The sequence below is a fragment of the Scleropages formosus genome, chromosome 4 (assembly GCF_900964775.1).
Source record: "Scleropages formosus chromosome 4, fSclFor1.1, whole genome shotgun sequence".
NCBI lineage: Eukaryota > Metazoa > Chordata > Actinopteri > Osteoglossiformes > Osteoglossidae > Scleropages > Scleropages formosus.
The window spans coordinates 19,543,219-19,558,814 of NC_041809.1; the positions used below are offsets into that span (position 1 = coordinate 19,543,219).

The 15,596-nt window shown below is 42.6% G+C and overlaps 1 protein-coding gene across 3 annotated transcripts in view; it reads left to right on the plus strand.

Annotated features, from left to right (window-relative positions):
• Positions 1-15,596, plus strand: part of arhgap32b (Rho GTPase activating protein 32b) — a 106,896-nt gene that overhangs the window by 80,578 nt on the left and 10,722 nt on the right. Inside the window, exons 9-13 of one of the 3 annotated variants that reach the window (XM_029251493.1) lie at positions 1,133-1,255; positions 1,412-1,489; positions 3,885-3,966; positions 6,825-6,899; positions 14,963-15,112. In XM_029251493.1, coding sequence (XP_029107326.1) covers positions 1,133-1,255; positions 1,412-1,489; positions 3,885-3,966; positions 6,825-6,899; positions 14,963-15,112 — 508 coding nt within the window. Of the gene's footprint in view, positions 1-1,132; positions 1,256-1,411; positions 1,490-3,884; positions 3,967-6,824; positions 6,900-10,078; positions 10,365-14,962; positions 15,113-15,596 lie in introns of those variants that run through there. The other 2 variants (XM_029251494.1, XM_018755328.2) reach the window with 2 other exon arrangements.

The window sequence follows — 15,596 nt, forward strand, 5'->3', positions numbered from 1 at the left end:
TTTGGCAGATATACATTTATTTGCATTATTTTTATTTATTTTAGTGTTTGCTGCTTTTGCAGTAAAGGGTTGAATTAAGACAGGGTATTATATGTATGAATGTTAGTGCACGTTTAAGTGTACTGTATGTGATAAAAGGGAAATGAATGAGTGCAGGTAGACAGCCATACAGCGTTTGAGTAATTAAAGAAAGGAAACCGTCTTACGTTGTGCTGTGATGACTGACGTTAACTATTGCAGTTATTGTGTCTGATTTTGGCACCAGTGTGGTGGAATGAGTTCTCTCTGCTCAGTCTCTCTCAACAGTCAAGAAGGGTCTTAGAACACATCTCTTTCGCACCCACATTTTGGGACCCCAGAATGCCTTTCCCCCCCCCCTTTGATTTATGAGAATTCACTATACAGTGGGACCAGTGTCCAGCAGGTTGCATACTTGTTAATTACACAGAACTTTTGCTAAATGGTAGCTGGGTCAGCTGCTGGCAGGTGCCCTGCTGCTGTACCTTTGATAAAGGTCCTTCACCTGGGATTTTCTCATCTGAACGAGAAAGAAAGTCAAGGTCTCCATCTTTAACCTTTAGTGCTTTTCTGCCAGTTTGTGTTTAGTGTTGTTCCTTGAGGGGGCACGCTTCACAACAGAGACGAGGGCCACCTCTGAGTGCAGCCAAGCGGAAGGAAGAGTCGAACGCCACACCTCGGCTCGCTTGTAATGCGATTAAGTGCCTTTCAGAGCAAATAAGAGCCTGTGCGTTGAGCTGGAGACTCAGAAGCTGGAGGCACACACAAGCAGCAGTCTGGATGCTGGGTGCAGCAGCTTTAGCAAGTGCCCAGTAGGAATGCCATCGGTCCCTCAGTGAGACCCTCAGAATCATCTTTGACTCGCGTCAAAACTGGCATCACATAAACTTGACATGAGAGCTGTAGTCTGTATAACCATAATTGAAATGAGACTCATGGATTGAACTGGGTGGGTAACTCAGCTTAAGTGTAAGGGGATGCGGAATTTTGTGCAATTAGACCTTATAATCCTTCAGCAGGAAAAACGGGTTGTGTTCCGGACTTCCTTGGAACTACTTTTTTTTGACTGTGCCGGGCTTCAATGACTCCTGTTCCCTCTCATTTTCATGTTCAGATTGATAACAAGGGGAACCACCTGCTGGTACATGAGGAGTCCTCTATCAACGTCCCTGCTATCGCTGCCGCCCACGTCATCAAGCGCTACATCGCTCAGGCGGCAGATGAGCTCTCTTTCGAGGTGACAGCTTCCAACAGTTACTGGCACGTGTTGGGGGGAGATGTCAGCAGATTTCAGTTTTACTGTAGTAATTGTCATTGCATTTATATTCAAGCGAGGTCAAAGAGGTCAACATTTGGGCTGTGTTGAACTGTTTCGCTCTTCTTATCACCACAGGTGGGAGACATTGTTTCAGTGATCGACATGCCCCCCAAGGAGGACACCACCTGGTGGAGAGGCAAGCATGGTTTTCAGGTGTGAAAACACATTCAGGTTCTTACAGCTTGACATTGCACTAAAAAGACAGTGCTGTGCGATGCATTGTATTCCCTTTATGCCATTGTAACCTGCAAGGGAGTTCTGACCTTGTATTGCATTTTACCTCTAAAAATTATGTCAACATTAGCATATGTAAAATAGCTGTAAACTGTCAGATTTAGGTTTATTTTTATCTGTGGATATGTAAGATGAGCCTTATCGCTGTAGCTCGTGTGATGAATCCAGACTTCTTGCGTCTTCCCCAATCCCTTCAAAAGCGCCTGGCTGAATGTGGCTGCCGCAGCTGACCTACTTGGTTTCCGCGTGTTTAGCCCTGGCCGGATCTTCCATTAGGACAGCCAGGCAGGAATGCTGGGAAAATGGCCACGGTGTACAAATGGGCTTTGCAGAGCATTGTGCTTTTACAACAATGACCCTCTCTTGTTTTTCTTAGCTCTTTTTTTTTTTTAAATTTTTTTTTTTTTTATGTTGAAGAGATCACCAGCCAGTTATCCAAACCGGAACAAAGAATTGTGCTCTACGCAGCCACTGTTTACTTTGGGCTGCCGTGGTTTAGCAGACTGAGCTGTTTGTGCTAGTCATTCAGCTGATTCAGGGAGACTACCAGCATTCATCTTGACAATGTTTTTCATAATCATATCATACTTCTATAATCACAGTTTGTTCACGCCACCTAGGCTCACTTGTAATGGGGTCCTAATTGAAAAGCATGAGCCTGCAAATTACCAACCCTTCCGTCCACACTGTAGGCCTCTCCTAAAGGACTGAACCTTGACTTGTTGAGACTAGATAATGTCTCAAGGTATTTTGTGGAGGATTCTTTCAGATTGCATGTTGCTGAAGTAGGGTAACCTTGCCCTCTCTCTCTGCTTGTGGTTTTTCCTCAATGGAAAGTATATTTTTTATAAATGAAGAAAATAATCTGATTAGGTTTATCTAGTTTAGTAGTAACGTAGTGACCTCGCACCCCAGATCAGTAGAGTTATCCTCCTGCTAGAGTCTGCCAGCTCTCCTATCTGCACTGCTGGAATCCTGAGCTCATTCAGAGTTACACTGATAAGTATGGATCAGGTCGCTAATACTCATTAACTCTGCTTTAAGTAGGGATAAGGTTTAATAACTCAAGTCGAACAGACCCATGAGATTTATTACGGACTGTCACAGGCGGACTTGAGTGTTCTGCTGACCAAACTGTCAAATTCTAGTTTTTGAAGGAAAGTTGCATGACACTTGAGAGAAAAGCATCTGCCGAATGCATAAATGTAATTTAAATCTGTCCATCCATTTTCAATAACCGCTTGTCCAGAGCTGGGATGTGTTTGGACTGAGGCTCTTCCAGAAGCACAGGTTGCTAAGCTAGGCAGGGTACGTCCTGGTCCCAATGTGAGGCACTCGCACTACTCACTGTGCCACCATGCTGCCATGTCATGTAAGGTGTAAAGTTGCTTTGGGAAGAAGGGGGGGGACAACACACACAGGCTGAAACCACCTGCCCCAAGCGGAGTCGCGGTGAACCGGAGCCTAACCTGGCAACACAGGGCGCAAGGCTGAAGCGGGAGGGGAAACACCTAGGATGGGACACCAGTCCATTGCATGGCACCCCAAGCAGGATTCGAACCCCAGACCCACCACAGAGCAGGCCCTGGCCAAACCTGCTGTGCCACCATGCCCCGCACTTTGAAGAAAAGCATCAGCTAAATTAATAGTTGTAAATGAGTAGATATTTTCACTGGCTGCATACATTCCTAGGTTAAGCATTTAAATCCATAGAGAAAGAGAAGTAAAACAGTGTAACATGTAAATGCAGAGTACAAATACATAAGGCTGCAGTGAATTTCCTGCAGTTTTTTTTTTTTTTTACATTAATGGGAGAATGCACAGCAGCAGTGGCAGTTTTTTTTTGTGTGTGTGTTTGTAATAGACTAAAGGGTTCACATGCATCACAGATCTGATGGCAGACTGGCACAGAGACAGACTCTCATCCGGGGGTAACTGCAGTGCGCCGGGGCAGCTTGCAGGACACATGACACAGATTACGCTGCGCTGAGAGCTTGCCAGAGCCATTCAGACACCCCCCCCACCATCACTCCCTAGCAGGCTTATGGCAGCCCTTTCATAGTGAAGCATGTTTACCAAAATACCTGCAGTGGTTCAAAAAATAAGGGGTCCATCCACTCAGCGATAAGCAGTGCCACATTGAGATTTTTGCAAAACATTTGTACGTATGCTGATACAGGGGTGTTGCAGAACTGCTGACAAGTCTGCAGCATGAATGAGGATTTGGGTTCTTGCATGTCTGTCTTATACCAGCAGACAGCCAATGCTGATATTCTCTTCCCCTGTCTCTGTTTTCTCTCTCTTCCTCTTTCAGGTGGGCTTCTTTCCTAGTGAGTGTGTGGAGCTCATAAATGACAAGGTCCCCCAGTCCGTCACCAGCTCTGTGCCCAAACCAGGTACCTAAGCATGATCTCACGGAAAAGCACCTGTCTCTCGAGTCTTGCATCTCAGTGACACTGGTGCAGTCTTCTTTTGCCATTACGTTTCTCCAAATAATGAACAATATATTTCTGCCAGAGGGATTCGTTGTTATTGCTTCCAGACAAGGGTTCTTTCCTCTGTATAATATATGCAAGTGTGTCAGTTATTTTTGGTTGCTGTTTATTTGAGAAGTAATGGCTTTGATGTGGATGGGTATCTCATCAGTGTACAGTTTTGTCTGATGAGAGGCTCCTTATTGGATCTCTCACGACAAGTGCAGCTCAGTCTACAAAAAATAGTTCCGTGGGGAGCCTATAATCTGTGCCGGAGATGGATCCTTTCAAATTCTCAGCCCGTTTCTCAGACATTGGGGTTGTAAGCAATACATTTTTGTTAGAGGGGAGTTATTTCATTTCTAAATTAAACATGTCTGCCCATCACATAGTGCTTCTGCAGTAATTCCCTTTGATTCCTTGATTTAAAAAAAAAAAAAAAAACTTCTATTACCTTGACAGAGCAGCAGCTGTATCGTTACTTTTTTTTCAATGCAGCATAGAAGGACACTGTGCTATTTAATTGTTCCCTTCCAGGAATAACTGTACTGGTATATAACAAAGTATTCAAATATGAACAATTAAATATTTTCTTATAAGAAAATATTGAAAAGCAGGATAACTAGGTAACAAAACATTGTATACTTGATTCTGCAAGCATTACATTACTAATATTTGTAAGGATGCTAACATTTCAAATAAGCTAGGTGAACAAAAAGTTGCACTAAGCTGTTTCTAAGCATTATAAAAATAATTCAGGTCTCTGGAGTTGCACAGAAACATTGTATTAATCTGTTACAATATAGCCAAAATGGATGGTTCGAATTTGTATTGTTACTGTTTAAAAATATTAGCAAATGATTATGATGATTGTAATATAAAGACTTTTAGGAAATGATCTCTGCTGCATTTCACTGTCACCTCATGCAAAGACCCCTGTGGTACTTCAGCCTGAAGTAATCCTGTGCTGGAACAGTGATTACCGAAATGCCATCGTGGGTGACAAACAAAGCAAATGGATCCTTTCAGTTTAGAAAGTACTGTAGTTATGCTCAGTGTCCTGTTTCATCTGTGATGCCTGATATGGTGAATTTCACTGTGCCTATAGGTTTTAAATGAGGTTGTCGTTCTTATTGTTACACTAAATGATAAAATGTGATGTTCAACTTGGTATTGTAGTTAGGGGCCAAAGCCTTGCAATCTGACGGTTCTTGGTTGAAATCCCCACTCCTGCTGCAGTACCATTGGTCATAGTACTAACCCTGAATTAATGCAATAAGTCCACTGCTTTATGAATGGGTAAAGCATTGTAAAGTTCATTACCTAAAATTCTCAGTTGCCTAGAACAACAAAGGAGTTTGATAAATAATAATAAGTCATTACGCACAGATTATTTGCTTTTGAAATGGTTTAAGATCTAGTCAGTCAGCTGGTTTTACACTGTCAGAAGTAATATATATGTTTGCCTAGTGAATATTTCACATGTAATGACTTTAACCATTATGCCTTGGACCCTGGCCATGATTTAAGTACCAGAGGAGTAAACTTTTTTTTGCCCCAACCTAAAGTGCAAGCATTCCTGTTTTTATGTGAACTTTCACTTAGAAAAAAACTCTCCCAGGCTTTCTACAGCCAGCTAACATCATGTTTTAGACTGACCTGACTGCCAAGTATCTTGTCCTTCATCCTGGCTACAGTCATATGCCTTTTGTTGAAAAATGCATCCAAACAGTCATTACTGCAGCATCCAAAAAGGTGACTCATCGCTCGCCTGGTGTAGTCGTTGGCGTGGCTGCAGTTGTTGGGCCAAAGCACGGGGGATCTGGAGACGTTGTCAAGGATGGGAAGAAAGTGGTTACATAGCAGAAACAAGATCACAAGAAAGAGAACTTCACTTGCCTGAGAGCGGAAGGAGAGGTGCAGATGCATTTACTGAAAAGCTCCTGTAGGCTCAGCAGTACAGCGGTCCAATGTGTTCAGCCAAGCACAAGCCAAGGTTACAAGTGCAAAGTGTGCAGAGACATCAAACTCACCCAGGCGTGAAGCATTTCTTCAGTCTGACAAAGACATTTTGTTCCGTGGGTTTTTTCCACTATGTCCTCTTCCAACTCGGTGCTGCGCTGCTTGCATTTCCTCCCCTCCTGGCTCAGTGAGGGTGAAGGGTGAAATCAGCACATGTCTCAGCTTTGCTTCTCCTCTGCCTTGCATGTTTAACGCTGTTGTTTCGCTGTTCCACTGCGTCCGCCGGCCCTCGGACCCCAGTGTCCCCGAGCTCTGGTCTGCGGCCTGCCTCCTGGAGTTTCTTCCCGCCCTGTATGTGCTGGTATACCTCTCTCTGCTCTCCCAACTCCCCAGTCCCTGTCTTTCCGTGACCCCGAGCCCTCACCAGACAATCAAAACATCCGCTCATACCGTCCCTCAAACACATTTCTCATTTTAGTTTTGTAGTTCTGCAGTTCTTCTGATGTTTTACAATATTTTTCCATGAAATTAGCAGTACTACTGATGAAGTAAGTATATTTTGTGATCAAGTACAAATGCAGATATACGTTGAAAAAAAAAATAATAAAGTGCCACTTTTAACTTTCTTGTGATACTTCTGAAGATGCTGTTGCTTTAACAGAAAATGTTCCTGACTTTTCCTGTCTCACATCCACTGTAAGCATAACATAGACTGCCAGCTAATGGAGTGGAAGCCTAATGCTGATGAAGAAGGCAGCAGTGGGGGGGTAAATCATTGTCTTCCTCTCTTTGTCCTATCCCCATCCACTGGTGTGCAGATTTGGAGATGGAGAATGTAAAGCAGGATAATGCATGGGTGGCTGACCTGCTAAACCACTACAGGCCGAGTTCAGGTAGACGAGTCTTCCTTTGTTTTATACATGTGGCCTAACCTAGTGCTAACCCCAGCACTAACAAGTCTTGTCGTCCGCCATCCTAATGCTGCTGCCAGCTTTATATCCACCGCTATGTACATCCAGGAGTTAGACGTGCATCAGACTGTATAAGGAACTTTTTTTATTTACTATTTCTGTGATTGCTAAAAAACCCAACAGTTCATATAGATGCATCTTAAAGTCCTGTATGTCAGACTGTATTGCTTGTGTTTTAAATCACTTACATATATTTACATATTTTCTTTAACCAATGTGGACTAACAGATGTGAGTTGCAAATTAATAGGCATAGAAGTGTGTGAGGTATTGTTGTAATGTATCTCACTTGTGTAAACTGGTAGAAATGAAGTCTTTAAAAAAGACAGATGTTTTAGCCTTTCTCACCCAGGGCCACCTGTACCCCACCTCTAGAGCCTGTCCTCTGATTGCCTTTCTCTTCATGCTGAAAATGTTTCTGCGACATGTAATCTAAGGCATAACAGTGCTGTATTCATAAGATGATTGCAGTCTTAACCTCACACTGGACCTTTTAATTCCTGGATCTATTTACATTTATTCATTAGCTGACATATTTCTCTGAAACAACTTAGTGTTAAGCAATGTACAATTATTTACCCATTTATACAGCTGGATAATTTTACTAGAGTAATTTAGGGAAGTGCCTTGCTCACAAGTGCTACAGCTGGAAGTGAGAGTTGAACCTGCAACCTTTGGGTCCAAAGGCAACAGCTCTAACCCCTACACTACCAGTTGCCCCTTATTTATTAGTTATTTACTTTTTCAGTCTGTTTCTAAAATTACTTTTTGAAATCTGGTTGATCTTGCAGCCTGTCTGGCAGGTTTAATGTACATGGTTAATTTGCTTGTGTTAAGCAGTCTGTTTGACATTTAGACACTCTAAGAATTTATCTTCGATCTGAAATATGACATATAACTGTCCCCAAACACAGACATATAAAGGGTCATTGTAAAAGCCTTTGGTGATGAGATCTTTTATTATCTTTTGTTCATCTCCAACCCATGAGGTTTTCTGTATTGTGTATGTTTCACTCAGTTTCTAGAATTGCAATCGCAGATATTGTATAGCATTTTTTTTCCCCCCTCATTTGGCTGATTTTAAAGAGTTTGAGGTTAAAAATCTACTCTTAAACACTTCTACATATGTGACGGAGACTATACACTTACTATGGGTTTAATTTTTTTTTGCACCAAGTTCAAGTTGTGCTAACAGGTGTTTGTCCAGATGTGGCAGCCATCCTCCTCTCTTGAGCCCGGCTCCCCAGTTCTGTTCTCGAACCGTTTCCTGTCTCAGGGACTCGAGGCAGCTGTGTGTGTGTGTGAATGAGCCAGGGCAGCTGGTCCCTGCCTGGGAGAGCTGCGGTGTGAGGACTGCAGTCACACTGCAATTGGTTTCTCCCATGGGGACCTGCCATCCGGTTCCCATTCAGGCTCTTCTGAGCTGTTACCTTCTGCATAGCAGAGATGCAGCCTTGGTGGCGAGCGCAGAAACACAAGAGCCCCCCCGAGACGCCGTGGGTTCCACTGTACACCCCGTAATAAAAACGTGTTCACAGCACGAGCAACTTACAAGGTTTTGAGAAGAACTGTACTTTACATTATTTCACACCCAGCGGTCATGAGATATTCTTCCCAAGAGCTGCTTTCTGGTAAAACTGAGATGCGAAAATTAGTTATTAAACGCTGTCTCTGCACTTGGCAGGAACTTTCCCTGAAGATCTTCCACAACAATAAAAATTCAACACTGGAATATATTATGCCTGTTTCTTATAAGAGCATTTAACAAATGCATCACATTTTAGTTTGTTTCACTCACCCTGAATTGTGTAAGAATTAAGCTGAGAGCTTGTGTACAGTAGAGCTGATTCTTGCATCCAGTTATGCATGAAACACCTTTCTAATGCATATTACATAGCTCATAGCATTATCGTCTGCTGCATGCTTGCTTCGCAGTCGGAACAAAGTCGGTGGTTGTTTTCAAGATGCAGTGGTGGTGCTTTCTGAAGCACTGTTTCATGTTGAGCCCCTTCAGAGCCTCTTACTGACTTCTTCATAAGTGGAAGGACAAAGGTTTGACAACTTCTTGGGGCACACTACTAAATAACTGACCCCTTCTTGTTCCTGGGTCCTTTAAATGATAAATTAACCCTTGGGTTGTGTTCCAGTCAAGTTTGACCTATGTTTAAAGTATATCTACCGTAAATATGTTGTCTTGTACTTGACTGCAATAAGGCTTCATGGCATCTTTCACATCAGGCACTGAACACGCAAAATTACTGATCACCACTTTCACTGTATTTTAAAAGACTTTATTCGCATTTTAACATCCGTGGTGTCTCTGGTCAGATTTGGCCAGCCGCAGGAAATTAATGAGCGAGATAACAAAGAACAAAGAGTATCATATGCCAAATTCAAGAGTTTATACACACATAAAAGTGGAATAAGTTCAGGTAAATGAGATCTGTAGATCATACATTTCAAAAGGTAGTTTAGAACTTGTAATAATGACTAGGAATGAAGTTGGTGAAAGGTGTAACATAAAAAAAAAATTCCACCTTATTTCAGAGTGGAAACACCAAAAATAGAAAGACGTCTGAAACACAACCCAAGCTTCGTGAGCATCACTGCTGTTCAGGGTTCGAGATCTTCGACTGGATTCTGAAATCTTAATAGTAGTGAAAGGACTGAGAGCTGGACTCACATCCTACCCTATTAAGGTTGTTGCACATACAGCACGTGTTGCACCGATTTAATGTTTAAACTAGGGGGGTCTGAACGTGTGAAACAAGTGGAGCCGCAGAATGTAGGCCTGTTGCGTGTAATAACTGTAAAACGCAGTGCGTGTATCTAACTGTATATATTATATAATCAGGTTCTCGGTTTTAAAACACGGCGACGTTTTTTGAAATACGTATTAAACGAGAGAAGCTGCGGTCTAGTTATTCATTAAGCATTAGACTAGTCTGCGTAGTGGCTTTTTCGTTTTCGGGTATCTGCTGAACGCCTTTTTCTTTTTGGCGAACTCAGTGACCCGCGTTGTGGAGCGGCGCGTGAAGTGAAACCGAAGGGCTCGCGCGCGCAGCGAGAAAGGAGAGAGAGTGAGGGAGAGAGAGCGCGTACGCGCGCGCCCGCTAGACAGATAGATATACAAAGGGAAGCCGTCGTCGCGGAGCTGCTTCGCACGTCGTGACCACAGTGCGAGCTGTGACTTTGTGTGGCTTTCTTAACCTTCTGTTCACCTCGTTGTCTGTGGTCCGATGCTTTCTGGCCACTTTCCACAAGCTGACCGTCTGAGACGAGGCGCGAGGATCTGCATCTGGGTGTCGTGAGTGGCGCGGCCGGGGTCCAGTAGAGCAGCAGAAGCCGGGAATCCGGGAACGTGTGTGCGTGCAGTCAGGAGTGTGAGGTAAATTCTCCACTGGCGCCTTCCGTCAGTCTCACTGTGGAATTGGCCGTAGTGACATCGCGCCGCTTTCTACTTGACCACGATTCATTTTCGCTTTGTGTACCTGTTAGTCAAAGGGCGCTAAGTAAGTCAGCGTTGCTGATTTTCAAGTTAAAAAAAGATTGAGAAAGTGTGTTTTAAAAAGGCCCCCCCCCCCCTTATTCTTGAGAAGAAATGACAAGTGTTTATATTTTCATGTGTCTACCACAAGTGAAGTACTACTATTGTAATTTCTCTCAGGAAATAAGAGCAGTGACCTCATTGTGGGCGAGAGCGAAAGTTTTAATTGTGAAAGAAGCAGGTATTTCCATGGTGTCGTGAGGCGTGCGATTTATATTTATTCATGTGCTGGAGAGTTCGCTCCGCTGAGCTCATGAACGAAGGAAGGTGCTCATTCCTGACAGGCCTGCAGGGACTTACAGCAAAAGAGCTGAGGATCTGCCAGGTGCTTTAGCACAAGGAAAGGAAGATGTTCCTGAATGGGAGACATTCCTGATCTTATTGCCCCGAGAGAGATTTTTCTGTTCTTATTCCCCAGGAGAGATGTCCCTGCACTTACTCTGTTCTCCATTTATAGGTATATCCGCTCATATTTACCAGTGACATATTCCTGCCCTTATCCCCAGTGATGGATTTTCCTGCTTATTTTCCCCACTGCCACACGTTCCTCCTGTTACTTTCCGGTGAGATGTATTCCCGCTCTTATTCCACATGAGGGAAAATTCTTCTTCAGTCCTGCTGAAGAAGAGCACAGTGGAAACCATTATTGGAAATGAGCTGAAACTTGTACTGTTCGTATATCTTTAAAGATTGTTGAGAACACTTGGTGAAACAAAGAGATGAATGTGGTAAACAGCACTGAAGACATTATAATCTGTCTTGAAATAAAGTCTATCTGACTAGTGTGTGGTTTTTTTTCCTGCTTAGTATGTTACATTCACAGGTACAGTTGAGACATCAGCAAAGAGTGCTTTTTTATTAAAAATTATTTGAAAATATTTTTGCTAAAATGCAGATGTGACTGTGTGGCTTATGATGACGGGATTCTTCCAGGACTAGATGAAAATCTGCCTTTTCATTTTCATGCTAAAAAAGTTTGAGCTGGAATTAGTGTGTAGAGACTGCCACTTTTTTGTGGTGGTGGACGATTTGTAGCTAAGCCTAAGAGCTGATTTTTCCACTATTTGAAACTGGCATTTCAACTGCATCTGGCTAAAGGAATTGAGGTTTTCTATATACGGCAGAATAACGTTGCTTCATTTATATGTTTTTGTAAATTTTCTTTTTTAAATTGTTTTGTGTCTTGTGGAATTGCACCGTGTCTGGCCCTTCTTATTCTAAAAGTTTTGTATTAAAATGCAGCAGGTCTTATCGCACATTATTTTTGTAGGCTGTTCCTTCTAAACCTTTACACGTAGTTTATATATGTTTGCTTACTAGAATTCATAATAGCCTTTAGGGAAGTCACAGAGGGAATTAGTTTTAAAGAAGTACATTGCGAGTTCTGCATCTGTAGAATTAAAATGGTGGTTTGTTCTGCTAACCCATTCTTGCACTGAAAACTCTGAATTGTTGACCCGTGAAAACACATTCATAGGCACTGTCGCTGCCCCTTTCTCAAACCAAGGAGTCTGTTTTTCAATGTCAGTCTTCCAAGAACAATCACCCATTCTGAAGCACTCATGACATGTGCTCTTTCACAAGTCCAGATAGAGGTCCATGTCTGTTGGAGCCATGGCCAAGCTGCACAGGCTCATCTCTCATTTGTCCTCTGTACAGAATAGTTGTGATTAAGATCTCTGGCCCTCATAGGCTACTCATGTTATTTCCACAGATGCTTTGCAGAAAGTTCTGTTCACAAGAATTTCAAGAAATCACCGTTATGAAATCTTTTTAAAAAAGATAATGTCCCAGTGCACTCTGGTCCATTGAAATGTGTATATCATAGGAGCTCAAGAGCAAGAAACTGTCTCCAGAACAGTGCTTCTGGATTCTTTTGTATGTTCAGGATGAGTCTGTGCGTGCATGTGTTTTAATTCATTGCAGGAAAACACCAACAGCTTTTGCGTATGTGTGCTCTATGGATTGGAAGTCAAGCGACTGGCAGCAAGATCGTTCAGAAAATATCCATTAAACAACTTTCAAAACTTGTAATACAGGAAAGTGTTGTCACTGTTGATGTAGCTGGTGTGTTTTTAGTGCTTTCTGTGGTTCACCTGCAGAGTAGTTCTAAAGAGAACCAAAGGACTCATCCAGCTTAATCTATTGAAATGCAGAATTTTGTACTGGGCCACTGGGAAAGAGAGCATGATGTTTGCAATTATTCTGAGAACTTCAGCTATGACTTCACTCGGTGCGTGTTCAGTGAGTCCAGCACTCCGTGCCTGCCATCACCAGTGTTTCGAAAGCGCCACGTCTCGGGTCATTATATTCTTTTGGCCCAAACTGTGCTTACAGACCCTAGAAACAGCTGTCAAGAGCTCCAGTGACGTTCTGTGCCATTCCAGGTCATGGTGGTGGGAGTGGGTCAAAAAGTGTAATTTCCAGGATTTTCGTCATATCTTTTTTACAGGCCATATCCCTGTCATTGTTTTACTGTGAAAAATGAACAGTGGAAAATACAGGCAGCCCTATGACATGGTGAGGAATAGCTGTTGGTATATGGAGGCCATAACATAATAACAATGCTATGAAAGGTGTTAGCTATTAAGAGCCACTCTGACAGTGGCAATAAGCTGTGAGTAAATGTTAACTTGGCTGAGTGAGAATGAATATAAGGAACGTAGATAAACAAACTTGGTAGATAAAAGGCACTGTATGCGATTGTAAGCTTTACGCTGAATGAATATGGAGTACCTTTTGTTTTCCCCCAAATTGTAAAATTAAGGTCTGTCAAACACTGTACAGTTGCCTGCTGTGCCACTCTTTGTGTAATCCACAGGGGGTCTTGTGTATGACTATTAATGGTCATAATAAATCTCCATAGTCTCTGAAGGGCCATAGTTTTTTTTTTTTTTTTTTTTTTTCTTTTTCCCCGCCTTCTTTTTCTTAACACCTAGAAAGGCCATGAAGCAACAACACATGCAAACACTAGATTCTGATTGAGTTCAAGCTGTAAAAATGTCTCACTTGCCCTCCAACTATCCCTGGCTTGTCCTTGCTCATGTCCAAGATCCCCACATGCAAATTCCAGGGTGAGGCTGCTGGATTTAATTTGCATGACTCTGTCTTCTATTGCTGGCTCTGAGCAGTGGTAGCAGCATGAGAGCAATAAAATAACTGGGGAACTATTTGACCAACTGTTTTTATTTGTTTTCTTCTGGTGAGAGAGAAGGCACCTCTTGTCATCTTCTCAGAATGCCCATCTTGAGCAAATTAAACGTCCTGTGACCATTAGGTTAAGTGGTGGATTGGGGAATTGAATTCAAAGAGGTAGAGTTGGGTACACCCAGTACTTTCCTTAGTGTCTATGCTAATTTTCCCTCACATCTTTCAGTTCAGTCTGTTCTGTTGCTTCCAGTCATTGATAGTAGTGGTGCTCTGGCTTGTATAGTATTGGTGCGAGCTTTGGTTATCATAGGATATTTTGAAAAGAAGCAGGCAAATTTTTGACATGCTCAAGTCTCTGGTTGGCCTACGCTGTCTGTGGCCAGTGTCTTGGGGCCAGAGTTCATGGCCAAATTCCTTTTGTTTGTGTTGTGTCATAACCCTGCAAAATTGTTCTGCTAGCTCAGATAAAGAAAACCACACTGTAGTTCTTTTGATAAATTATTCCAAAGCAATTTACAGTGTGATACTGTGATTTCTCCACAGATTTCATAATCTGGCGTGATTGGTATGTTCTAGTGGTTTGGTTTAATTTGAACTTTTTCAAATGAATTCGGAAAGCTGCTCTGCTCACTGTGTAAGTGGGAATACCCATTGTGAATCTTAAGAAGGGACAGTTTTCCTTGCAGAACCAGTAAAGCAGGCTTCTTTCTGCTCCACTGAGGACACGGCTCTGTATTTTGGGAGAATGGCTGGCTGCGTAAGATCCGCTTTGCCATAAAGGATTTAGGACATTCCACTCAAAATGGAAGAACAAAAGTTCTCAGACCTGCCAGTTTTTAAATTTTGTCTTGCTTCAGGAAGACTTTTGTTTGCTAGATTCACTATGTTCAAAAAGTAGCAAGCATCTCCCCCTGACCTGAGTTTTGTATTTGAATAATATTCTTGCTCTTAGGATGTTGTTAGCTGTGTGCACTATCTGTCACATTCTATGAATGGTTATTGGTAAATGCTCCCTTCCTTGAGCCCAGTCTCCTGCTGTGCTGAAAGAGCTGATCTGCTGATGTGTTGAAGTTTGGGAATGACAACTGAAAAAGGCTATGGATATTATAGTGGCAAAATCAGCTTTTTTAACAGGTTGTAGGGTGTGCAATTTCTGTCATGCCTATAAGAAAGTTTCCTCTTTAACTGTGTGCAACATTAGAATGGTCAAATATGTTGGTTCCATTAACAATAGCACTATGCAAAGCAGGATAAAAATAACACATCCATGACACATCTTCACCCCACAGTTTCCAAGAAGCACGGGAAGTTGATCACGTTCCTCCGCACCTTCATGAAGTCCCGGCCCACCAAACAGAAGCTGAAGCAGCGTGGGATCCTCCGGGAGAGGGTGTTTGGTTGTGACTTGGGCGAGCACCTCCTCAATTCAGGACATGATGGTGAGCTGCAGACTCCTTCCACAATGTCGTGGAGTCCAACCCAGCTGCCCTGGACCTTTTCTGTTGCCATACTCCTTTATCAATATTATGTGCTGTGTGCACTCATGTGCTTCAGTTTTAAAATTTGCCTTTTTCTTCTAGTCCCCAGTGTGCTTTCGAGCAGCCCATAGGAGGCTACAGTGTAACCCAGGTTCAGAACTGGTCACATCTGCTTACCCTGTTGTGTCAGAAGTTAAAAGATCTAGTGCTCTGCTCTATAAGGCAAACCCCTTCTAAACTCCTTCCACTTGACAAGAGGCAGAATCCTCCATTAGGATGTGTGGGGGGTGCTCACTGTAGACACTCCCAGAGACATGGTGCAACACTTAAACCAAAGACCTTGAATCCTTCCAGAGTTTTGTAAATAGCTGTAAATAGCTCCGTTTTTTTTTTTTTTTTTTTTTTTTTTTTTTTTTTAAGGTGTGTTAACTTTTTATTGTCACAG